Genomic DNA, 27208 nt, shown 5'->3' with positions numbered 1-27208 from the left:
CCCGCCCCGGAGTAGGCGGAGCGCGTCAGCCGCAGGGAGAGGCCCGGCAAGCCCCGCTCCTCGCCGCTTCCCTTCGCCGGCGCTTTCTTCTCAGCGCCGCCTCTTTCCTCTGCCAAGTGGAAGTAGACGCGGGGGCGGGGGCGGGGGCAAAGGCAAAGCCGCAGTCGCACCGGGTCGCTGGAGGAGAAGGAAGAGCGCTGCCGAAGAGACAGAAAGTGCAATGGCGGCCTTCGGTGGCGGCGGCGGCGGCGGCAGCCGTCGAGCGGATAATGGCTACGGGGTCAGTGGGCAGCAGCAGCAGGCGGGCTCCCGGCGACGGAAAGGTCCTGGAGCCTTGGCCACGGCCTACCTGGTCATTTACAACGTGGTCATGACAGCCGGGTGAGCGAGCGCCGGTGCGGTGGGTGTGGGTGTGACAGAGAGGATCTTTCCCCCTCGTCTGAACGGAACCAAGAAGGCCTCCTTCCCTCCCGCTCCTATTATATATATATATATATATAATATATATATATATATATATATATATATATATATATATATATATATATATATATATATATGCGCTCTGAGAAGCTAACGGAAGCTTCCCCACCGTCGCCTCAGCCTGCTTGCTCCCTTCTCTCCTAGGGTGACGGGGGAGGGGGCTGGCCTAGTGCTGACCTTGGCCTCTGACAGAGCAAGGCAGGTCTTCTGTCGCGTTCTTGGCTGGTATTGGAATAATAGCAGCTTCAGTTCCTTTTGAGCCCCTCTTTTAATTGAGGAACATTAATGCTACTTTTCACACACACACACACCCCACACTTTCAACAAGAATAGACAATTATCGTAATAATGTGTTGGTGTACAATAATACTGTAATAAAAATGTATACAGTACAGTGATAAAGTGGCTGAGGCAGCCCGGCCAGATAGGCAAGGTAATAATAATACAGTAATAATAATGTGTGCCATACTAAATGACTGGGAATGGTCACTGGAATGCAATGCGTATCCAGATAGTCATAGCGCAACACAAATCTGTATGGTGCCAAAATACTTGCTCTAGGCTAGGGAGTCAAGATTGGCCGCTGTTCTGCTTTGATTGTGACAGTTATGCATTGTACCCATTGAAAAGTGTGAAGCCGGCCTGGGTGTGTCAGTTCCTGATACCTTGTGTACAGCCCATAACTTAGTCTGCAATATGCCTATATGTGATTTTAAATTGGTAGTGATATTTGAGCATTTCAGTAATGCTAGGAGAGTGAAAGTTTTGTTAATTCCTAATAAACTCCCACCAATCATCCTCATAGTAATGTGTATAGTAAAAAAATTGTTAAACTTATATTGCTCATAAATGCATTCATGTTTTTCTGTCTTGGGCATCTTTTCATAATAATTATTTGAGATTGTGTACTTTAGTAACAGAGTACATGTACAAACAAAATGTATTTTTAGTCATCTCGAGAAAAGACAAGGTTATATCTTGCCCTGGTTTAGTGCAAAGGTATATTTAAAAGCTGCAGTGAAAAGCATATCTGCATATTAACTGTGTACATCAAATGAAAAAACTACATATGCAGTTTGGAAAAGAAATGTTTTACAGTTGTTTTACAGTATATAGTAATGCAGAAGATAGCATCCTCTAATATCCATCCATCATAAAAGGTTGCTTAATTTGATTTTGCAACTAACACTATCATTTTTAATCATTACACTTACATCTAATTACACCAGATATAACTGCTTCTTTTTAATCATTGCTTGGTACTGGTAAAGAGGAGAATAAAAACTTAAAAATCATTCCTTTATGAGCCTTTATTTTTCTGATAATGCAATGTTACTACATTGTATGATTTTCATCTCCTGTTCTTAGAATGTAACTAGATGTGAAAAAGCACAGCCAACTCATTAAATGTGGGTCTACCCAACCATACATAAAGTGGGTGCCCACCACTACTTGCAGCTTACAGCAGCCCAGCTGAGAGGAAAGTGACAATGAGGGGTAGGTTTCAGGGAGGCTAAGTACAGCCATAGCAAAGGTTTAGGACTAACCTTTCTGAATGCCTTTTTGCTCTTAAAACCAGTCTGTTAACATCTGCTTTATAGGTCACTGGGCATACCATAATTTTTTAAAAAGAGGATGAGTAAACAAACAGCAGAGGTGGAACAGGACTTACTGCCACTGCCTGATTGTTCACTGTCTCTTTGCAAGGTGTAGCAAAGCTAAGGAAGAGGAGCAACCTCAGCAACTGTCAGTAGTGATGGTGAGGGGGTAGACTCCCTGAGGAATTGGCATCCAATGAAGGTGTCTTGCCCAAAGGCCTATTAAAAACCTAGAGCGGCACTAGTTCCTGCTTTCAGTCAGAAGATCCTTAGTTGTTTTTCAATAGGCATTAACAAAGCATTTGCAATCTCTCCTTTTTTCTTCTAGGTGGCTTGTTATAGCAGTTGGTTTAGTCAGAGCATACCTCACCAAGGGTAGCTACCACAATCTTTATTATTCAATAGAAAAACCTTTGAAGTTCTTCCAAACTGGAGCTTTGGTTGAGGTATGTGTACCAGGGAACATGCCCTTCTAATTGCAGTGAAATAAAGTTTTGTATTTCCTATGCATTTCATTCATTAACTTGCTCCTGCATTGAATTCTATCCCTTTTGATAGATAGACCACTGGTAAGTATTGGTTTCCTTCATTACATCAGAAGTGAAATCTGAAACATGAAAACAATAGCATCAAAGAGAATTTGACATTATGCAGTGAAACTATTATTTTCAAGTTAATTTATTTTCTGAAGTTCTACTCTCTGGTGATTGCCCCTCTGCAACCATTCTTAAATAGCATAATTTTAATTGAAAAATAGGTTTAATTACTTTACATAAATGTTGAAATTTTCAACACTAGAGACCATTGCCTAGTGCCTTTGTTCCCTTTACTATAAAACCAAGAGAGCTTTGTAGTTTTACAGAAAAGAAAGAAAAATAGTGGCTGATGTTTGTGGTTTTAAACATTCCAAGAAAGGCAAACAAATGTCTCCCCATAAGGTTCCATGAGTTGATAGAACCAAAATCAATAAAAGGATGCCATATGCATATGGTATAGAATGTGTGAGTTTCCTCGTCCCCAGATCAATATTCCTTTTGTGAAATTGTTAATTTGTCTATAAGCACAATGTCCCATACTTCTGAAATTTTTCTCACTTTTTGCAATCACTAATCAACTCTTCTAGTTGCAGTTAATATATGGGGAATGATGTATTTATTGGTTGTGTTCTTTTTTCTTTTTTTCTTTTTTAAATTTATTTTTATTAAATATTTTCTTGGTTTTCAAAAGTACATGCCTTGTCTTTTTTCAGCTTGTACAGTATTTCTTACAAATCAGTTACATTTGTTGTGAAACATTAGTGTTGAGTACAGTATAAGGTTGGGGAAGAAGGGGGGGGAGAGGAGGGGTGGTGAGGCTTATATCCTTTTGTATAGTGTACATGTGGGGTTCTGTGTCAGCGTCAACTGGGTAGGTTCTCTTTCTATTTGTTTATTACATTTGCTTGGTAGTGAGAGGTATTGTGGGGCAGAGTGTGGTTAGTTATCTGTGGTTGGCTGCAGTGGGATTTGCTTGCATTTGGGGGGGGTGGCTTGTTGGTCAGGTAAGCCAGATTGATTTGTATGCTGCTGTCAGTGGATTCTTGTTGTTGTCTTGTTGGGCTGTGTATGTGATAAAGCCATACCGGGGTGAAGGCATCCTCTTCTATTTGTCCCCATGTCAGTTTCAGTTTATTGGTTAAGGCCATTTCCCATACAATTTGATACCATTGGTCCAGGCTTCCTCAACCTCGGCCCTTCAGATGTTTTGACACTACAGTTCCCATCATCCCTGACCACTGGAGTTGGGCTCATGAGAGTTGTAGGCCAAAAACATCTGGAGGGCCGAGGTTGAGGAAGCCTGCATTGGTCCATGTTTACTCTCTGAGAGTACGTGGGTTATAAGCTCTTTATAATGTGGGTGGTTGTTATGATCTTGGAAGATGTTTAGTAGGGCCAGTTCTGGAGTGAGTTCTAATACCTGTTTAGTTATTTTGCATATCTTTTGTAGGACCACGGCCAGAAGGGTTGGAATTTAGGGCATTCCACATACCACATGTGGAGCTATGTGCCTGTGGAGGTGCAGCCTCTCCAACACCTTGGTGAGGTTCTTAGGTGTATCAATGCCAGTTTCTGTGGTGAGTTTCAGAGTGAGTTCCCTTTTGGCTGATATGGTCTTAAAGGGAGGTTTAGACCACATTCTAGTCCATTGGGTGGGGTTAATTTCATAGCCTGTGTCGTGCTCCCATTGTTCTTTGATTGCATCAAGGGGGTTTGTGGGATTATGGAGCAGTATTTTGTATATTGTGGATACCATCCCTTTGCTGTGTCTCTCTGCTATCAGGAGAAGGTTTTTGAAGGTGGTCAAGGGCCTAGCGGCTGCTGATTTTACTGCTGAATTGTTTAAGAAGACCTGTAGTTGATGGTGTGTTAGTCAAGGTATTTGGGTGTTCCTTAGTTTGTCTTGTATTTCTTGTTTTGGTATGGGTTTGTTGTTTTTGTAGAAGTCTTTTAGACAGTGTAGGTCTTTGGCTTGCCGGGTTTTTATCTGGAGGTTTTGAGCTGCATGTTGGAATAGTGAGTGATAGGCCAGAGGGGTTAGTGGGGATGGGGACTTTCCGTTCTTTGTGAGCCTGTTCAGTGTTGTGGGGATTTTCTTTAGTATGTTTTGAAGAAATGGGTATGCTTCTTTTGGGAATGTTTTCGATGGTGTCTCTCTCCAAGTGGACCCATTGTTTTTGTCTTTTCTTCTAGAATATATGGGATTATGTGGCGTACTTGGTTGGCGATGTAATATGATTCTGTGTTGGGGATTCCCCATCCTCCTTCTGAGGAGGGGAAGTGCAGGTATTTGGGGCTTATTCTTGGCTATTTGTGTGAGAAAATAAATGAGTGTAGTTTTTTCTGGGGGAATCCAGATAGGGAGGGTTTGGAATAAATAGGTTAGTTGTGGGAGGGTGATCATTTTGATCATGGCTATTTTGTCTGAGAGTGTGAAGTTGGTGTTGTTCCATTTCCTCAAGTCTCTGTTGATTTGTCGCCACCTGGGCTTGTAATTGTAGAGGCATAGTTTATTGAGGTTTCTGGTTATTTGAACCCCTAGGTACCTGAATTTGGTGCTGCAGAGTTTTATCTTTGTGATGTTGGTGAATTCCTTTTGGGTATGCAGGCAGAGGAGGAGAGTGTTGAAGCACATAGCCTCAGATTTTGCAAAGTTTACTTGTAGGCCCGACCCCATTGTAAATGTGTTGAGTTCTTTAGTTAGGGTGGTTGTTGTGTTTATGGCGTCTGGTGTTGTGAACATCAGGTCATCTGCAAAGAGCCCTAGTTTGTATGTTTTACCTTTTTTTCCACACCCTTGATATCTGGGGCTGCTTGGAGTCAGATTGCTAGGGATTCCAGGGCCAAGATGACTAGGACGGGAGACAGTGGGCATCCTTGTTTTGTGCCTCTTTGTATTGCTTTGGTATTGGAGTCCATATTATTAATTCTGCATTTTGCTAAGGCTTGGGAGTAAATTTGTTTGAGGGTTTGTAGGAAGTTGGGGCCAAATTTCATGTTAGTTAATACTGCAAATAGATAATTCTAAGCAATCAAAGGCTTTAAATGTGTCTAGGAACATGATCGTCAGTGGGAGTTTGGTCATTTTGCTGTATTCTATCAGATCCAGCAGTTTCCTAATGGGGGTCTGTTACGTTGCGACCAGGAGTAAAGCCTGCCTGGTCCAGGGCAATTAGTTTGTGTAGGAAGATTTTAAGCGGTTAGCCAGGATTGATGTGAATATCTTGTAACCTTGGTTTGTGTAGTTTCAGGATTTTGAATACTGTCTCTATTTCCTCAGGGGTGATAGGGCTGTCCATGAATTCTTGTTCCTCTGCAGTTAAGGTTGGCATGGTCAGCCCTGTTAGGAATCTTCTGATTTCTTGTTCAGGTGGTGTTGTGGGAGATGTATAGTTTGGCGTAAAAAATCAGCAAATTCTGAAGTTATTCCGTCTTCTTTTTTAGTGACACAGTATATTCTTGTTTTGAGGAATTTTTCCCTGCATCTGTTTGCTCATAGTCTGGAGTTCTTACCTCCATATTCATAAAAGCATTGTTTTTATTATTTTTATTAATAAATGAAAACTAATGGTATTAATGAAAAGGGGGTTGTGTATATAATTAAAAAATGTATTGGTGGTAATTTTGATTCACAGGAAGTTTTAATTTCACTGCAGGGCCCATGAGGCCTGGATATCGGGTTCCTGGGTTAGGGCTAAGGCGGCAGTCCCCAGAAGTGACCTTCAATGGTTCAGGCCTCCTGCATGGATGCCATTACAGTTCTTCAAAGAAAATAACAATAAAAAAATAAAAGATATTTTAAAAATCAAATCAAATAAATAAGTTAATTGATTAATTAATTTCCAGTGGGGAGGTCCCATGTTGCGTTTGTTTTTTCCTGGGGTGGTCTCCGGTGCATGGTCCGTCCGTCCGCCCGCCCCCCCCCCCGCCCTCAGCCTGCACTTTTCATGCCATGCACCAGGGAGGTAGGCTCATGGTTGGGCCTGGGCTAGGCTGCGTGATTCCTCACAGCCTCCCTGGCCTTTCCAGTACCCTCCTACCTCTCTCCCTTGGTGGTGGTGGCAGCAGTGGCTACGGCAAGCTGGTGTTCGGCTGGGGGGGTGCTTTTTGCTTATTGTTTTCTTTTCACCTTTGGAGGCCTCTAGGCCTTGGAGCTCTGCTGGGCCGTTGAGGGGGTGTTTTTGGTCCCGGTGGGGCCATGGCTACTGGGGGGGCTGGGGGCTCTGTGCAGCCTTGGTTATGTTCTTAATCTGAGGAGTAAAGTAAGATAGTAGGGCTAATTCTGGTTTGTAGCAATTGTCCCATCATTTGATTAATTTTTGGAAAAACTTCCCAAAAGAAAAGCAGACCACCACATGTGTACTAGAGAACCAGGTAAATTGTATTACCACCAGCAAAGGTTGGATGTGTTATGATGAATTCTATACAATCTGGCTGGGCACATGTACCAGCGATGTGCTATCATTAAAGCATTTTCTTGAGTTCTAACTGAGATGGAGCTAAATGGTAAAGGTAAAAGTAAAGGTACCCCTGCCCGTACAGGCCAGTCTTGCCAGACTCTAGGGTTGTGCGCTCATCTCACTCTATAGGCCGGGAGCCAGCGCTGTCCGCAGACACTTCCGGGTCACGTGGCCAGCGTGACAAGCTGCATCTGGCGAGCCAGAGCCAGTGCAGCACACGGAACGCCGTTTACCTTCCCGCTGGTAAGCGGTCCCTATTTATCTACTTGCACCCGAAGGTGCTTTCGAACTGCTAGGTTGGCAGGCGCTGGGACCGAACGACGGGAGCGCACCCCGCCGCGGGGATTCGAACCGCCGACCTTTCGATCGGCAAGTCCTAGGCGCTGAGGCTTTAACCCACAGCGCCACCCGCGTCCCGAGCTAAATGGTAGTTTATTCCAAATTTGTTCCTAGAGTTGTTCCTCTAATTCACGGGTGTCAAACACAAGGCCCGCGGGCCGAATCCGGCCCGCGAGACCTCGTCATGTGGCCCGTGGCATCAAGGGCGAGGAAGCGAGCTTCTCGTCCTTTTTACTGGTCCCGACCCAAATTTTAGGGTCCGCACTCCGGCGGAGCCTCTCTGCCTTTCTAAAAAGTGACCCACGCGAACAGCCTTCCCTGCCTGCTTGCAGACAGGGCTCCAAACGACGCGCCCCGTCGGCACTGCCTACCGGCCGGTCCCGCAACTTTTGCCTGCCTCGCGGCCGGGCAAAGAGGCTTTCTGCTTGCTCGGTCCAGTCCGGGGCTCGCGGAGGAGGCGGTCCCGCGAAGCTGAGCTCGGAGCCGGCTGCCTCTGCCCCTCAGAGCCTCCCAGGCGCGGCTGCTCGAGGGGGCGGGTCACGCGCGCAGCAACTTTTGGAGCCCGAGAGAGCCGTGGAGGCTGGCAGCGAGGGCAGGCAGCGGCGGAGCAAGAGCCACACTTGGGATGCCGCTCACTCACTCTCTCAGGCCGCAAGAAGAGGCCACTGCGGCGCTGCAGCTGGCAAGGAGATGGCTGGGGGCGCGGGCAGCGGGGCCAGGGGCTGGCTGGGGGTCACCCTGGTGGGTAGGTAGCGGGGCCGGCAGACGGGTAAGAGAACGGCGGAGGCGAGTGGAGAGCGGGGACCCGGCGCAGGTCCTGCCGCAGGCGGCGCGCCCTGGCTGGGCTGGGAGAGGCGAAGCTGCTGCCGGTTCAGCTGCGCAGAGTGGGGTGGAGGGAGCCGGGCGGACGGGCGGTGTGCCACACCGCAAAGCAGGGGCGCCTCCCACCCCGAAGAGGACCGCGCCGGCATCTGGGCAGCTGGAGCAAAGTGGGAGCCTGCCAGCAACTTGGCTGCGGGAGCCTGGCTACGAAACACCGCCCCCCTCCCCACGCCAACACAACGGCTTTCTCCGGGCCGGAGGACTTGGCGGATAGCCCCCTCCCCGGGAGCAACTGCAGCAGCTCGGGGCCCCAGCAGGACATCCTGGCCACCCGCGCCTGCAGTGCCGCTGGGGCTCCCTTGCAAGGAAGAAACTGCTGCTGTCCAAACTGCAGCTCCGTATCCTCCGACTCCTGAGTGCGGCAGCAGGGCGGGGGGAGGCAACATTTGCTTCTGCTCTGCTCTGTTGGGACAGGCTCCTGTCTCCTCCCTGTTGGAGCTCCAGTCTGCCTGGAAGCCCATCTCATCATCTTTTTAAAAAATCATTATTATTTCTTCTTCTATTCTTATTTAAAATCGTACTGGAATAGGTATATTAAATAGTGTATAGGTTCAAGACAACACACACCAGTGCCTAAGGAAAAATAACTTTGATAAAGTCCTACAGATACAACCGGCCCTTTGAGGGTGACCAAACTGCTGATGCGGCCCCCGATGAATTTGAGTTTGACACCCCTGCTCTAATTCTTCTCCAAATATATATATATATCATTTTAGTCTTAATGAAGTGAGAGGAAGGGCAGCCAATTGTTTGAGGATCTAATATAGTTGGGAGATTATTCCCTGTCCCAGTTGGTTGAGTTGAGTAGTTAGTTGCTCAAAACTATTTAAGTTGTGTAATGCTTGCGTCCTTGGCTGATTAAATGCTTGGCTGATTAAAAGTCTTTGTTTTTGTTGACTTTATATGTTCTTTTTGTTCTAGATTCTGCATTGCGCAATAGGTAAGTTACTGGATTCGTGTAGCTTATTCACTTTATTCTTTTTTAAAAAAATAATAGCAAAAATATAAAGCATGATATACATTTCTAATTTCACACTTTTTCTTCTTCCTAATGCCTATTCTAAGGAGGATTCCAAACCCCACTTACACTGTACAGGAGGGAGTGGAGCTGTACCTCTGATTAGCTTTTCTGGCCAAGGTAGCCTCTTGTCATTGCCAGCCTCCCTGTTCTGCCTGTAAAATGTGCTGAAGGTGGGAGAGCAAAAGGCAGGATACCCACTGGCAGTACCCAGAAGAAGCACCCTAAATGGGGTGTTCTGAATATGTGGCAGGGCTGAGGCAGTCCAGGAGCCATTGGAGCCTGAGCTATTTCAGTGCCATCCCATGAAAGCATTGGGCCCAATCACTGTACCAGCTCCATGCTGCCACAACAGTCTATCTCCTGCCTGATGATGTGGCAATGGCCTCACCACTCTGTAGAACATCAGGGTAAGGTGGGGGAGGTTTGAATTGCATAATGAGAGTGTCAATATATGACTCCAAAGTAACTTGCAAATTCAGGATGTAATACAGGTTGTTACTACATATCAGAGTGCTCTGTATCACCCATCTATATTTGTCATTGTTCCTGTACTATCTTTGGAAATTTCTGCTTAGTAAAACAAGGCTTGGTTGTTGAGCAAAAAATGATGTGTAACAATGCCATTCTTGTAAGGACACAAGGAATGCCTTGCCGGATCAAGCCATAGGTTATTTTGTTCTGTTCTTGGCACCAACAGTAGGCAGAAAGATACATCTGGGAATCTCACAAATAAGCCATGATGGAGATCACTGATCCCTGTTGTTTGTCCCCAATATCAGGTGTTTAAAAAGAAACAGACTCTGAAGAGGTCTGTTCGCCTTTAGGTTTTCTAACCCTTTTAAAAAAGAAAAAAGGGTGCCCACAAGATGGACATAATGTTTGGGGTCTTTCAGATCCCAGCTTCTTAATTAGGCTTACCACTGACCCCAACAGCACCATGAGGATTTCAAGCTAAGTCCCCTGAGAGGGTATGCTGGCATCAGCACAATGAGGTAAGGCAGGAAGCCTTATGAATTATTTCAGACCCAAAGAAAAAGCAACAACTTTCCTCCCCTTACAGCAAATAGGGCCCTCTATAATTGCATTTGAGACTCTAGCCTTTGAGACTCTAAGCACCAACATAGGAGATAAAAAATAAAAACAAAGACCTTGCTACACAGTGAAAAAGGCTGAAGTATGAGTTAATGAATGACTGGGAAGAACTGCCAAAACAGAAACTTACTGACTGGAATAAACAACAGCCTCTGAAGCTTTAGACTTGTCAGTCAACAACAAAATGATTAGAAAGCTATTTTTAAAAAGGCAGTGCAGAGTGTAAAGAAACATCTGGAGAAGATGTGTGAATGTACATGGAATTATAGAGGAAATAGGTGGACATTAGACCCTCTATTATTAACTTGTTTAACATATTGTGTCTTGACCTGAAACTGGAAGTTAATAGTCTGGAATGAGCTCACAGAGCTGTCAGACCGAGACCCAAGGACTCTTGATAATAATAGTAGTAACAACAAGTTTCTTGTACCCCACCCATTTGACTATAAGAGCTTCCTGAAACAGGACTGCCTTCACATGTCTGCAAAAAGTCATATACAATCATACCTTGGTTGATGAACTCCTTGCGACACGAACGTTTTGGCTCACGAACGCCACAAACCTGGAAATGAGTATTCCGGTTTGTGAATGTTTTTTGGCTTCTGATTGGTTGCAGGAGCTTCCTTGGTTTCCGAACATTTTTTGGAAGTTGAACAGACTTCCAGAACAGATTCTGTTCAACTTCCGAGGTACGACTGTAATTGCTTATCTCTTTGACATCTGACATCTTTCCCAAGAGACATTTGTCAGGTACTTATTTGTCAGGTACTCAAAAAAAAAAAAAGGAAGAAGAAGAAGATCTAATGCAAAAAGTGAGAACCTTACAAAACCTACAATATAATAGTTTATTATTATTTTACAAGATCTGGCACTTGAAACTTCTAAAGAAAATACGTGAACTTTGCCCCTTCACACTAAAGATACGGAATGCATGTTAACAATGTTATATTGTAAAAATCATTTTCAGAACATGTGATTAAAATGAAGGTTTCTAGAGCACTAGGGATCACCTGAACCTTAATATCCCAGCTCAGTCACTGATATCATCAGCAGGAGTGTTGTTGGTTATTCCTTGAGTGGGTAAGGCTCATTTTAAACAACTTGAAATAGAGCCTTTAGCATCATCAGTATGATTTTTTTGGATACCAGAGATAGAGATTCAACAGGTGCCTTCTGTTGCAACTTTTAAACACCTGTTGAATCTATTATATTCTACCAGGCCTATGTAAGCAGTTGAGAATACACCTTTCCACAATGGTTCTTTGACGCCTGATTTTAATCTTTTATATCGTTTTTACTGTATGTTTTTATGTCCTTTCATTGTAAACCATTTTGTTATATTTCATGAAATAATGGTATATAAATATTTATGTAAACTGAGGATATAGACCAATATAAACTTTCTTTTCAGGAATTGTTCCCTCTTCTGTTGTGCTAACTACTTTCCAGGTGATGTCAAGAGTTTTTCTGACATGGGCTGTAACACATAGTGTAAAAGAGGTAAGTTAAAAGAGAGCAAGAAAAAGATCCATTTATTCCCTAGAACTAAATATTTGTACTCTTTTGTATATTTCCTGTTCCTTTTACTGGGTCCACTGTGTGTGTTTTTGGTGGACACCTCAGGATCAGCTGTTTTTGTGAGATGTGTTTCCAGAACTCTTAATTGTAACATCTGTGCTGGCTCCTTGCCCACTGATGCAGTTGTATCTTCCCACCTACCGTGCAGATAAGGTAGTGTGGAAAGAAGCATGCAGGTGGGTGGGGAATGAAATGGAAATCATGTAAAACAAATTAACTAGTGAACTTCTTTTCAAAACTTTGGACTTAAAACTTGGTTTAAGTTGCCTGTCTTTGCCATTTTCAGATAGCTATTTAGTATACGTGAAACAAGATTCACAGTTTTCTAAGAGTTGGAAATCATATATGTAGGTCTGGTTTAACTATTCATTGTTTGGAAAGGGACAGTGCATCAAAAGTTCCCACTTTCATGTCAATCTCTACACTTTGGTTAACTGGGCTGTTACTTCCTGTAATTTTATTTACATGGCTAATATAGAAACACTATTAAAAAATAAAAAGTATCCATTTGTGAGAGACACCCTCACTGAATATAGGTGCTGGGTAACATGACCAATATTATGGGTGCATTAACAGATAAAACTCCCCCTGTTTTCACAGTAGAGGTCTATGATTAACTGCTTATGGTAGCTTTCTAAAATTTCACAGCTGCGAGGTATTTTATTTTTGTGGCAGCTGCCCAGTGTCCACTCTCCTCAACCAAGGATTCAGAGTGAGGCAGCACTTCTGGAACAAAACTGTATGTTTATTTAATTATACTTTAGGGAAGTTTAACGCTTGGTGGTTTCATACGGCACACAGCTTGGTTTAAAATACACACTCCTTTCAGAGAAACTTTTTAAGCAGCAGTCTCCTACAAATCAAGTCTCAGGTAGACTTTTCACCTAAAATGGCTATCAAGTTCCACCCACTCAGCCCCTTCTAGGATTTAACTTCCTGTCAGGAAATAAAAACTGAGTTGCACTGTGTAGCTAACCCCACTCAGTGTGGACAGTTTAGGTTTTGAACCATCTGACAGTCCCTCTCCCACTGAGAGTCAAATCCCTATCTGACTGTTAAACTGGCAGCAGCTCACTTAAAGGCCACGCTTTCCTGATTGGCGTTTGCTTTTTGCTGTTGTACAAGCAGCATGTTGTAGCCCCGCTTGACTCAAAGGAAGTGTAACTGTAGGACAGAGGAAGTGAACATACTTTCCAAATATCCAATATGCAGCATTTTATATGTGCAAATAGAATCCAGATTATTTCTAACATGTTAGAAAACAGTTCGAGTAATTTGGCAATAAAAATAGTCAAAACTGTATTGTACTCTATCAGGTTCCCAAGTATCTCAGATGAAGAGTTAGTTGACAGGTTCACATTAGCATTCCTTTCCTTGTGAGATGAGTGTTACCTACATTCTTAATAAACAAAAAACAAAAAAACTTTTGCTTCCCCCCCTCCCCCTGAAGGAATACCTACATACCTGAGCTCCCTGAACAAGTTCAGCTATTACGGATTTTGTAAGATGATATGTGGATGCATGAATAATGTGTGTTTTTTTTTGGTTAAATCTGCCATATTGTTCTTAGGTTCTTGAATGAGAAACTCTTAATGTTTTGCTTGCTTTCTCACATATCTAACTCTTTCTTGAAGAAGTCTTACATTATTTCTGATCAAGCCTAATCAAATGGTGTTCCGGAATCTGAAACATGCATTTTGTTGTTTACATGTTATTCCTTCTGGATTCTTTGTTCCTAATATTTAATAGTAATTGCATGGGGCAGTTCAGTAATGTTTGAAGAATGTGCTTGCTCTTATTCCTGGAATGGTCAAGTTGTTAGCTATTTCTTTGCATGTTGTAGCCTTTCTGCTACTTGATATCTGAAATCTCAGGCAAGTTCACTAAGCATCAATCTGAATGCTGCTCATGCTTATTAAGAGAAAAGTGGAAAATAATCTAGAGCAGGCATCCCCAAACTTGGCCCTCCAGATGTTTTGGGACTACAATTCCCATCATCCCTGACCACTGGTCCTGTTAGTTAGGGATGATGCCCGAGTTTGGGATGCCTGATCTAAAGCATAGTTGAGAAATCAAAAACAAGTTAGTGAGGAAAACTTTCAAAATAAAACCATATCCTGTGCACTTTATTTTATTCTTGCCTAAATCTGCATTGGCAAGAAGAATAAACTGTGAAAAGTATTCTGTTCATGGAATGCTAATACAGCCAACACAGTCAATTAAGAAATGATAAAGCACACACATTTGCTGGCTGGCAGAGCAGACCAGGCAAGTACCAGGATGGTGCAAAGCCAGCCCCTCCCTGTTTCTCTTGAGTCTTATATAGGAAGCTTGCGAAGCACAGGGTACTGTGTAATTCTGAAGTTGGAAATTGTTGGCTATAGGGTTTTCTAGGAAATGATTTTGTGTGACGAGTATGTAATGTCATGTTTGCATGGGATGATGCATCAAGCTTAGTTACTTTGTATTACCAAATGATGTCATATTTATACCTTCATACAGAAACATTGTATACATCATGAACTCTGGTGAAATTAGACATTATGTCAGCTGTTACGCCTTTGTTTATTTTTCATTTAAAAAGCAGGCCAATGGTAAATGGTTTTAAATATATACTCCGTAATCATACTATGAAGCAACTTAAGGTAACTTTCTCAGATTTTTATGTTGTGTCATTTCTGAGCAACACTTAATTTATGTGTATGCACAGGCATTCTAACCTTGAAATTACAAAGGAGAAGGCAAATTACATAGAAGAGTATTATCCCCCCCCCCGATAAATATTTCTGCTTTCCTGTGGACCTGAATTACAAAGTTTGAAAAGGTAGATTTAAAAGCTTGTCATTTTAGAAAGTTTATAATTTATTTTCAACTTACAGCAACTGTATTTTTCTTTAATAGGTACAAAATGAAGACTGCATCCTCCTTTTTGTTGTTGCCTGGACAATCACAGAGATCGTCCGTTATTCCTTTTATACTTTCAACTTATTGAACCACCTTCCTTACTTCATCAAATGGGCCAGGTAAGGGCATTAAGCACTTCATGATTATGAGCCTGAGAAACTATACATCAGTGGGCATATTTCCCTAATAATTGCAAAACAGAAATATCAGTCCTAAAAAATAAAGAGAATGTTGACATATTTATTTTATTCGAAAATTAATAATCTTCATTTTCATAAAATATATCAAGGAGTCTTACAGGATATAAAATACAATAAATATCAATATATATAAAACACAGTGTAAAACATCTGTAAATACTGGTTGAATAAAGCAAAAATGCACATTATGAAGGCCTGTCTAAACAGTACAATTTCAGAAGACATCTGAAAGAAGGTAGGGGTGGCTCCTGCTGAACCTCTAGTTATGGAGTTCTACAGGACAGGACCTGTTGCACTAAAGGTTTGGTCCTTTATGAAGGCCAACTGAACCTCAGGGGTATAGGGAACCATCAGATGTCCATCAGAAGATCCCAGTGATAGAGGTGGAGTATAAATGATTAGATGGTCTTCAAGGTACTTCGGGATCAAGTAATTGAGGGCTTTGTGAATTAACCCAAGAACATTGAACCTGACCAACTAGCAAATCGGCAATCAGTGCAGCTGTCTTAACATCAGAGTAACATGTTCCTAGTATTCTCCTTCTGTGAGCAGTCTGGCCACTGTATTCTGCACTAGTAGCAGCTTCTGGACCAGAACCAAAGGCAGCACCAAATAAAGTGCATTACAATAATTAAGTCTTGAGGTTACCAATGCAATACAAGTTCACAAACTTGGTGTCATGAACTGGCTGGATGCAGATAATGATGGGATGAACCAGCTGGGGAAGTCCCAAGGGAAGAAGGCTCAGAGCCCAGGGATTGGTGGTGGGACAGTGGTGAGTGATCAGAGGGAGAAGACTGGGAGGAAGTGTTGGAAGCTAAGTGGTAGCAGGGCTTAGTGAGCTGGGAGAGTCTAAGTCCAGAATCAGAGGCAGAAGCTGAAGCTGAAGCTGAAGCAGGGGAGGAGGGATGCCAAGAGGCAAAGATGAGTCTGGCTGATGAAGAGGCATAGGTGTCTCCTTCTCCTGCTGCAACAAGTTCCCCTCTACCTTTATTTCCCAGAACCAGAAGAGTAATGAAAAGGGTGGAGGAGAGGTTGGCTGCACGTAGGTGCAGTCTCTTAATTGCTTGGGAAAAGCCATGAAGAAGAGGTAACTTAAGACAACTGTGGGGAGGTGGGGACTTTCAGTCTCAACAACTGATCTATGGGGCAAGACCTTTCGGGGATGAACTGCTGTGCTCATTATTAGGCTTGACACTCTGCCAAGTCTGTGCAGATGCATTATTGCTAATAAAGAGTTAGCTTCAACTTGAATGGTGTGACTTTGATTCAGGACCAAAAGTATTTGCATATGTTCTACACATTGTTAACATTTTCTTGTATAAAAGAATATTTTGTACTTTGGAATACACTTGAAATATAGTTGAATTAATGAAAATATATCTTTATTGAATAAAAGTCCTAACTAAGCAAAAGCTAGTGATCCTCCAAGTTTTATTAGTTTGGACAATCAGGGACAACTACAGAACTCGTTTGCATAATGCTCATCTATAGTTTTGAGCTACATCAGGGGTGGGGAACCTGAGACCCTCCAGATGTTGTTGGGCTATAGGTCTCATAATCTCTGACCACTGGGTATACTGGTTGGGGCTGATCGGAGTTGGGATATATATACTGAGGAACAGGTGCTGCATCTCTGCTATGTGCAGCAGCTAGAATAAGCTTGAGTGGAGTTAGAGGAGCTTAGTTTAATTTTTAAAGAATCCTGTCTAAACAAACTAACTTCAAACTATGGGATAGAAAGTGGAGTTGTTGTTTTTTCTAAATCACTCTCTCTGAAGGTACTATTTGGCATGAGAGACAAGCTTCCATGGGCACCAGGGGGATCTTCCTTCAGGTGCGAAATAGCAGGGCTCCAGTGCAGGAGCAAATAGGTAAATTTCCTTCCCTGTTCACAGTGGCCCCATTCTTGATGAATGACCCCCCAGCATCTGTTATTTGCACTAATATATATAATGTCATATAGAAAATATTACGTTGCATTGTATTAACAACCTTTTCATACTCCTAGTCTCATGTACTCTGCAGTTCCATTGAACGTAGTGGAACTTACTTCTGAGTGAACATGTGAAGCATGCACACAAAAGCTCATACCAATAACAAACTTAGTTGGTCTCTAAGGTGCTATAGGGGACGCGGGTGGCGCTGTGGGTAAAACCTCAGCGCCTAGGGCTTGCCGATCACATGGTCAGTGGTTCGAATCCCCGCGGCGGGGTGATCTCCCGTCTTTCGGTCCCAGCTCCTGCCCACCTAGCAGTTTGAAAGCACCCCTAAGTGCAAGTAGATAAATAGGGACCGCTTTATAGCGGGAAGGTAAACGGCGTTTCCGTGTCCTGCGCTGGTGCCGGCTCGCCAGAGCAGCTTCGTCATGCTGGCCACGTGACCTGGAAGTGTCTCCGGACAGCGCTGGCCCCCGGCCTCTTAAGTGAGATGGGTGCACAACCCTAGAGTCGGACACGACTGGCCCGTACGGGCAGGGGTACCTTTACCTTTACCTTTAAGGTGCTACTGGAAGGAATTTTTAAATTTTGTTTTGACCACGGCAGACCAACACGGCTACCTACTTGTAACTTTGCATATCTGTGTTTTTGTTTGTTTGTTTTAGGTACACGTTGTTCTTCGTACTGTATCCAATGGGAGTTTTAGGAGAATTGCTCACAATATATGCTGCTCTGCCCTATGTCAGACGGTCCGACTTGTTTTCAATTAGTTTACCTAACAAATACAATTTCTCCTTTGACTACTATACATTCCTGATCTTGACTATGCTATCTTATATTCCACGTAAGTATAGCACTAAGTTTAATGCTTCCACCCTTGAGATCTGTAGCTGTTAGACTAAAAGCAGTTTAAAATGCCTGGAAACCTATTTTAGCTGTACATGTTTCAGTGTTCTAGAATGAGCAAGCATTATAAAAGGTGGGTTTTCAACAGTGAAAAACAGCAGTAAATTTAAATGCACATATCCTGCATCACTGAGGCATAGAACAAAAACAAGTTTTTGAACTATGTTTTAATTCTACAGCTGATTTCCCTCTGGCACTTGTGGAATTCTTGTTTCTCTTTATTTTACCTATAGCCATCTTTTTCTATTTATTCTCTCCCACTTCTTATAGCCAAATTAGGGGATGAAAGCAAAAGAGAATATATATTTGTTTCAAGAATGCTAGTTGCAACTGATCTTTTTTTCCCATGTTTTGAAAGAAGACTTTGGGTTTTAGCTTTGTTTTCTCTTTCATGTAATAAGTTTTTGAAGCCTAGCTTTTAAGTTGAACTTTTGTGATAGAAATGAAAAATTCATTTAATCCCATGCTGGCATATTTGCCTGTGCAGATATTTTTATCATAGATATCACCTATTAAAACTCAAAAACTGTCATGACCACATGACAAATGTACACATTGCAAAACGTACAAAAGCCCTTAGATGAGGCTGTCTTTCGTGCATCTCATTCTAGTGGTTTCCTAAGGTCAGCTTGAGCGCACAAGCTTCACATTGTGAAATAGAACTGCAAAAATAATTGGGTACATAGAGTGACCAGTGAAAGTTGCAAATTTTATTGGGCTTTCAAGGAAAGATGATACATTGCTGTATTTGTGCATGTATCTTACCAAATCAATATTTTCTCACAGCAAGATCCAGTGTCATTTGAGCAGAAAATTAATGCATCTGTTTGTTTCACAGAGCTATCTCAGCTTCTGTGTTTGTGTAAAAAATATTCATTTTTGTTTTAACCAAGTTCTGGTATAGAATAGAGAGGTATACAAATGAATATGATATTATAGAATTGACTAGCTGGCTAAGTGGTGAGCAACAGAGACACTCTGACTGTGTCTAAAGGTAGAGCAATGAGTGTTACTTGAATAACCACTTACATACTTACTAATTATCACTGGTGCACCAATAATTATACTTATCATTTATAGTAAAATAAAATATGTCATAGTTCTATGCTAGGCTTTGGGGGGGGGGGAATGTTGTATGCGTTCTCTTTCAAAGCACTTTGTAGAAATCACCTTGCCATTAAGTTGAGCATTGTCATGTACAGTGGTGCCTCGCAAGACGAAATTAATCCGTTCCGCGAGTCTCTTCGTCTTGCGGTTTTTTCGTCTTGCGAAGCACGGCTATTAGCGGCTTAGCGGCTATTAACGGCTTAGCGGCTTTAAGAAAAAGGAAACAAACTCGCAAGCAAGCCCATAGGGAAATTCGTCTTGCGGAACGACTAAAAAAACGGAAAACCCTTTCGTCTAGTGAGTTTTTCGTCTTGCGAGGCATTCGTCTTGCGGGGTACCACTGTACAATGTTTCATACATTATATCTTGCAATTAAAGATGGACAGAAGGGAAATGGCTTCATGGTCCCTTGGTTGACAAGTAAACAATCTTGTATTTTTGGGGGGGGGTTCCCTCCACTTCATTAAAAGAGAGCAGAAAGTATATGTTTGGCTTTGGGGGCACTGATATACATGTGAAAGCCCTTGAATACATGATATTAAATTGTGTGTAAGTTAAAAAAATACTAACTTTTATTTACATAATTCTTTTCTGTTTTTCAGTCTTCCCTCAGCTGTATTTTCATATGATACATCAGAGAAGAAAAGTACTTTCCCTTCCTGAAGAACACAAGAAATCCGAGTAATCACAGCTTTTGTTCACAGCTGTGCATATAGATACACATGTTTCAAATGTTTATAAATAATACAGAGTATTAAAATGAGTTTTCAAAACAAAAAAGTTTGATAACCTACTAAGGATATTTTTCCACACTGATATTTATTTTAATTTTTAATTTTTAAAACATTGCTCTGTGAAACTGCATTTTTGGCATGTATCTTACCAAATCAGTGAAACACTTATTCTTTTATTTTACCTTTTAATTTATTTATTAAAAACTTGCATTATAATGTCCTTATATTGATGGTATGAGTGATAACAATAATTGTGGTGCCTGAATTAGGATTCCTTTATTCCTTTCAAAAAAAAATTGCATGCTAGATACTTACGTGTATTGTTGTAAATAGAATGCTTTTGACAGTTTTCTAGAACTGCCATGGGCAGACTAATGAAGTCCCACAAAAGACTTTTCTGACTCTAGGTCTGGATGAGGTGATAATCCTAGCAATTCAGGGCACAAACTTAGAGAGAGAGCTGCATTACAATGATTGCAGCAGTAACTCATTGTAATTGCACAACTGATGTTTTCCCTCCAGAGTGGGGCCTTAAAAATAGTGCAGTGTTGCACAAGAGCATGTGTTCTATATGTGCAACTTAATCTTATTACCTCAAGCTGGGATGTTTTCCTGCTGTTCTTGAATGCTCTTTTTACTTGTTTTCTTGAAAATGAAGGCCCAGTTTTATTGAAATACTCAAAATATAACTAATTTGTAATTGACCTGGATGCTACTTGACAACTTTTTATGGCTTTGAATTAGCTGTCCAAATACATCAAGTAGCATTTGGCAAGCATAAGCAGATATATTTTCAGCATCTTGACAAGTTATCTAAAAAGCCTTTTCTTAAAATGAGCTTGTTTTTAAAGTTTTAAATGTTTTCAAAAGCATCATTAATTTTGCGTCCGAAAAGTGATATTAATGCTAGTAAATTCAGCTTACTTCAAAGCTTATTTAGAGAATGGCTTTTTTATAATGGAACCAGATGAACATTTTTTATTAAATAACTTGGACACTCTGGGACAAAATGCAGCTTGTTCTTTATGCACTTCTTGTTTCCTAGTTATACTGGAAAAACATTTAAAAAATCACCAGTTCTTAAAATTACCTAGGATTCCTTCTCTTTAAAGATAGCTAAACTTTAACCTTTAGCTCAGCTGGTACCAAAAGAAAATAAATGATTCATCATTTTATTGTTGTGTCTTTGGGATCCTATGAAGAATATCAGTGCACCAAAGTTGTTCATGCTTCCTGCAGAGTGAATCATAGAAACTGTTATGGTCTAACTTAGATATTCACTATTTAACTTTATTCCTATCCTATAACTAAGAGTGGTATCCAGGATTTTTCACATTCATTCAATAAGTCCAATTCATTTCACATCACACTATCACATGCTTTTGTTCTGCTGCGTTTAGAAAGACAAAAAAAGAGAATTGACTCATTTCACTACTTTGGCATTCCTATTAATCATCTTGAGTTAAGATGCACTCCTCTTGCAGTCAGCTCTGTTATTTCCTTCCATTCTGATATCCACTGCCATTGTGTTGTTAAAAGAGGTTTCTCATGAGCCAGCTCAGCCCACCGGTTCCATCGACCAACACGTAGCTTGGATCCTGCAATTGCCCACAGCAGTTTGAAACCCGTGGGTGCTGCCTGGCTTTTTTTTTTTTTTTAAAGGTTTCTCATTGTAAAATCTATAACAGCTTAGCATTAAGCAGCAGCTTATAGTCAATGGTTAGAGCTTACATTGTAGAGAAAGTGTGAGGACACCTCCATGATTTAGTTTTGAGGGAGAACAAGGGTTTCACATTAACCCGTTTATTGTACATGCCCTTATATGAATTTTCCCACAGAACACTACCATTCTAGGCTATGATGGTTGCAGGTTGAGTATGAGCCTTACAAGTATAATTGGGCAAAGAATCTTAATGTTCCCCATGTAAGTAACTTTGCATATGGTATCCTAGGAAAAGGTAAAAGCTATGATATATAACTGCATTATAGGAGCCCAGCAGGACAAAGCAGCAACACTCCTGTAATTATAAGGGCTTTAGGTACACAGAGTGGTTGTCTCTTGCTTGTGCTCAGCATTCATCTTCCTGGCAGGGAGGGAATCGAAACAAACTACAGAGTTCTTTACCACTAGCCAGATGCTGCTTCTGGTCAAGTAATGTCCATCAGTACAACTTAGTTCTGCCAAAATCAGCTTCTAACCTTTGCTGCAGCACTTAAGGGCTGCTTTACATTGTCTGTGGCAACAAATTTGATTTATTTGTGATTCACATCTGAAGTCTGTCCTGCCTCCCAAACACATATACTCACTATCACAGTCATGTGGCTGAATGCACACTGTTATCACATGCACAAATTTAACTGTATCCTAACTTTCTTCCAAGGACGCGGGTGGCGCTGTGGGTTAAACCACAGAGCCTAGGACTTGCTGATCGGAAGGTCAGTGGTTCGAATCCCCGCGACGGGGTGAGCTCCCATTACTCAGTCCCTGCTCCTGCCAACCTAGCAGTTTGAAAGCACGTCAAAGTGCAAGTAGATAAATAGGTACCGCTCCAGTGGGAAGCTAAACGGTGTTTCCGTGCACTGCTCTGGTTCGCCAGAAGTGGCTTAGTCATGCTGGCCACATGACCCGGAAGTTGTATGCCGGCTCCCTTAGCCAGTAAAGCAAGATGAGCGCCGCAACCCCAGAGTCGGCCACGACTGGACCTAATGGTCAGGGGTCCCTTTACCTTAACTTTCTTCCAGGTGAAACAGTTTCTCAGGTCACTGCAGTAGTCCTTTGTCCAGTTAAATATTTGTGAATTTGTGTAGAATCAGTTGTGAGCATATTTTGTAAACTGCTTTGAAAGCCTCTCGGGGACCATAACGTAGGTTATAATTTTTAAAATAAATCTGACTATAGCTTGATAAGACATACTTTTTTGGCATTTATGTGAAGTTCTGCCCCAAGTTGCATAGCTCTTTGTTATTAATTTATGCTGGTCCAAATTCTATATTCTTGGAGGGTTCTGGGCATGCGTTCCTTTTCAAGCACTCATTTGACCAGAGCCTCTTAAAACTTTTGGCTCTGTAGCCGTTACTTTTCCATTCCACTTCATTCTGTCAATAGTCTGCTGTGTCCCAGTTTTTCTGTGCTTTCCCAAGATATAAAGGCCATTTGATCTTCTACTGGTAAAACTCTGCTTTTGAGGCTTATTGTTATTATCACACACAACAACCTATGGCTAGTAAAGCACAAGAATTGCCATCCAGTTCACATGACCAGTCTCAACTTACACATCTTTTTACCCTTAGACAATTTGACAGTGAAAACTATTTTTGTAATGGGATATAAATCTGATCCTCAGTATATCTTTTTTCATAAAATGTTGGCTGTTATTAAATGTCTGAATGAGACATTTTCTATATTGCCACGTCACCACAGCTTCATCCTGCACCTACAGTACTATTGTAGCATTTAAAGGCCTAGTTCCCAATAATACTTTCTGTGCAGTCATTTACCTAGACACAATCATGGCTGAAGATCAGATAGTAAGAAACTGTACATTCAGCCCAATTTATATGATGCCAAGCCTTTAAATATTACAGCAATGCTGTGTGATGAAGCCATGGAAAAAGAACTTTTCTCTGCTGTAACCTTTTGGTCATCATATTTCTGTAAAACGGGAAGGTGAAACATTGCTCGCTGTTTAGGTTTACCTGTTGCTATACCCAAGGCCTTGCTAGTCAGCTTGATGTGTACTTGTAACAGTTTTGTATTTTAATATCTATTACTTCCCCTCCCAAAATGGATTGCTCACTTGGTATTTACTTCACTCAGTCTGTTCAATTTCCTATCCTTAGTGTGGCCTCTCCTCTGTGATACACCTTAATTGTAGAAGAGTTAATCTGATACCTTTTTATGCCACTCATTAGCAACACTGTGAATTGGGAAGAGTTTGAGCACAACCTCCAGACAATTTGTGAAAGCCAGAAAAGTTGATGCGGCTGGATGTAGATTCTGATACGTGGGTGTAGGGAGAGAGAGATGCTTGAGGCAATATAGCTTTTTGATAGCTTGCAGATGTAGTAAAAGCTAGAGAATTCATCAAGCTTTATTCTGAGAATTTGAGATAGAATTGGCCCTTTGAAGTGAAAGTGGCCACAGGGTGAGAAATCTAATAGATAAATAACCTGACATTTAAATAATGTTTAAATTAAATTTAAGGTTTTCTGTAAGCTTTAATAACACAACATACTATGGCCCAAGATTATTTGTAAATGATAGTGGAAAACTAGGCTTCTAGAACAACTAGTTGCTGCTAAAACGATCAGACATGCCCCTTTTGAAACTATGTTGTGGACGAAGCCCAGTTACTGCTGCCGACTGCTTAACTGACTCAGGATGGGATATTTAAGCCATACTCTTTCCATACTGGTACATTCAGAACTGGCACTGTGGCAGAGAGAGTTCTGAGGTAGAATTGGTCGTGTCAAGCTCACTCTAAAATGGTGGACAATCAATTTCAAATTAGAAGTTTATTTGTGGAGTACATATTATACAGTCCTCCAGTTCTTACCGTTAGCTGTCAAACTCACTTCCTCAAGGTACTGCTGTGGAAAGCTCCTCTGCATAAGGGGAAGGAATTGCAACACTCATTTTCTGACATCTATTGGTTGGGCTTCTCACTGGACTATTCTCACAGACTTTTCAAATTAATCCTGGCACAAATAGATGAATAGGAAAAAGGGGGTATACCCAGCCAGTTAAATGGAAAACAAATTACTAATCAATGGAAAACTTGTACCAGCAGTCAAATATGAAAATTAACCAGAAGCAGTACTAAAAAGGAAGTGGGATCTCTAAGATGAGACCAATAAATTGAAGAGTAGAATTATTAGACCTACTGTTTACAAGGTGGCATTTGCAGTTTCTGTGCACCAGGTCCACCTGCCTGGGTTGTTGCACATGTGTTCCAGTAATTCATGGATTACTGGAACACATGTGCAACAACCCAGCTGATACGGTCTGCCAGCTGATACGGTTTGTAGCTGAGTTTTTACAGAATGTTACTGAAGAATCAGCAAATTACTCCTACTTTATTCTAAAGCTGCCTTCTCAAAATGCATGTAACGTTCTGATGAGTATTTTTAATTAAAAGCATCCTCAGGAGGCAATTGGAACAGGGGAATGGTATGCGGGAAGACAGCATTTAACCTATGCCTTGCAGACTATTTTGCGACTAAGAATTGCTCCCCTCAATTTCCCTTTCCACTTTAGGATGAAAATATGCAGTTACCAGTTTTTTCACAGATTGGATGAGGAGGCAGGGGGAAGCAGCAAGGGGAGAAAATTAATGAACTTTTTGTGAAAGGGTTAAGGAGGAAAACATTTGTTAAATGACTACAAGGTGTACTTAGGTTTCCAACTCAGACTTGTTACCAGGACTTGAATTATTTACGTGCTAAGTCAAAAATAGTTTTCCAGTGCCTTAGACTATCACAGAAGGTAGAGCAGTGTAGTAAACAAAATAGAAGACTGAAATTGCTGCTGTTGCACTACAGCCTCTCAATCAGGCTGAGCAAACAATGATAACTCGTGGGTGCACGTGGATTGTTCCCCAGCTCATTGATTGAAAAGGCAAGCTGGTGGACTTAGGTCTCTATAGGCATGTCAAATCGTTGTAGAGTGCCTAGGGCATGATCAGTGTGATTCTGAGACTACCTTACAAATGGCTTATTTAGGTTATCTGTATTCCATGTACTGTATGTTTCTCTGAAGATAAAAATCCATGGTAATTAATAGATCCACTTCTGTAAATAAGCTCCCATTAAAAAAGAAAGGAAACATAACATGAACAGTCCCTAAAGTGAGTTTTGTCTCTAGTTTGAAAGTCTGCATAATGTTTATCTGAGTTGACAATGTAACTATTAAGATTACTTGCCTTATTCTTAATTCCTGTAAAGACAATCTTTAGAATGTGAATTAGGACAGAAGTATTGACATTTTAATACACTTATTACTTCGTTCATAATGCAAGTTCAAGATTCCCTGCCCCCCTTTGATTAGAAATGAACACTTAACTTTGAAGTATATATTTTCAGATGTACTTTACCAAGTTGTTCATGGAGCTGTGTGTGGAGGGGGTGTCAGCCTTTTTTATATAGCACAGAAAATTCCTCACATTGTGGTTATAAATTTCTCTTATGCATGTATGGCAAAACCACAGCCTATTTGCTCACACCATGGTGGTCTGTGTGATGTACATAATATCTACTTAAACAAGGTATCTAGTAGCTTATATGTGTTAACTTTTAGTTCCTTCGAAGTCTGGAATTACATTTGAAGAGACTACAGTATTCCTTACCACAAGATAAAAATTTCTTGAGAAATCCTGTTGCAAAATAAATTGCACATATGGCACATACTTCTATTAAATAATTTCATTTCACAAAAGAGGTTGGCATTTGTGTGGGTCAGTTTACAAAGTTATTGTTAAGTTTCAGATAATTCATTGATACATTACTGGGTTTTTATGCATTGTCATCTTATGGAATTTGATAAAACGTAATCTTTTGTACTTTTTCTATGTTGTAAAAAATACTATTGTTATTTTATAAGTAATTTACAATGTACATGTTTTCATGTGTTTTGAAATTTAATATTACTGGGGGCTCTGAGAGAACTTTTTATGCATGTTTAAAAGATATTCCTACCTTATATGTAGAGAAATGGTTTCTATGTATATTGTATTTGTGCAACCTCCCCTCCCCCCAACTATTGCATTATGAAATAAATTAGTTGTGTCTTCCTACACATGGAGTACTGACAGTTGATATTTAAGCACTGTAGTCTAAAATATTATGAATACTCAGACTAAAGATGTGGTATGGTAATAATTTTCTACATCCATTAAAGGCAGAGTATTTATGTCGTTTTGTCAGTTGTGGGGTCCTCGTGTGAAATGTTGAAACCAGTACTTCAAAGGCCTTATAATTTGTAATAGAAATTATTCATCCTAGTAAGCAAACTGAAGCTAGGATGTTTACCATGTGCTCTTCTTGGTGTACGATGGTGATGATTCCGCTTATTTGTAGAAGTGGCTTCTTTTAGCCTCCAAATAAAAGCTATATGTGTCAAAATGCTTAGATAAAAATAAGGCACTTCTACACAGCAGTTTATTGGGGACTTGGTGCTACTCATGAATGGAGGTTTTGTACAGTATCCACATGATTACTATTATCAAATGAGCAGCCTATACTTTTTTGCCATTTAACCCAGCTTTCACCCTACCGTGGACTATCTTTTAGTATAAAAAAACTTATTCATCTGCAGTCTCTGCTGGTGTGGAAGCTCCTTAGGGTCTGTTTGGTTTTTGGCAGGTGGTTTGCCTTGCATGTGATGTTTTATTAAGTGTTCTGTATCTCCACAACCCCTAACTGTTGCCACCT

At 41.2% G+C, this 27208-nt stretch overlaps 1 protein-coding gene across 1 annotated transcript; it reads left to right on the top strand.

The window, feature by feature from the left end:
- The first annotated feature begins 45 nt into the window (after positions 1 to 45).
- Positions 46 to 26571, top strand: HACD2 (3-hydroxyacyl-CoA dehydratase 2). The gene is made up of 7 exons (XM_028743429.2): positions 46 to 381; positions 2410 to 2527; positions 9220 to 9238; positions 11823 to 11911; positions 14891 to 15012; positions 17699 to 17877; positions 19649 to 26571. Exons 1-7 carry the CDS (start codon positions 221 to 223, stop codon positions 19729 to 19731), a joined length of 771 nt encoding a protein of 256 aa, XP_028599262.2. The 5' UTR covers positions 46 to 220; the 3' UTR covers positions 19732 to 26571.
- The last annotated feature ends 637 nt before the right edge of the window (positions 26572 to 27208 follow it).

This window comes from Podarcis muralis, chromosome 1 (genome assembly GCF_964188315.1).
Source record: "Podarcis muralis chromosome 1, rPodMur119.hap1.1, whole genome shotgun sequence".
Taxonomy (NCBI): domain Eukaryota; kingdom Metazoa; phylum Chordata; class Lepidosauria; order Squamata; family Lacertidae; genus Podarcis; species Podarcis muralis.
The sequence above is the reverse complement of the archived record's forward strand: the minus strand, read 5'-3'. Positions and strand labels throughout refer to the sequence as shown.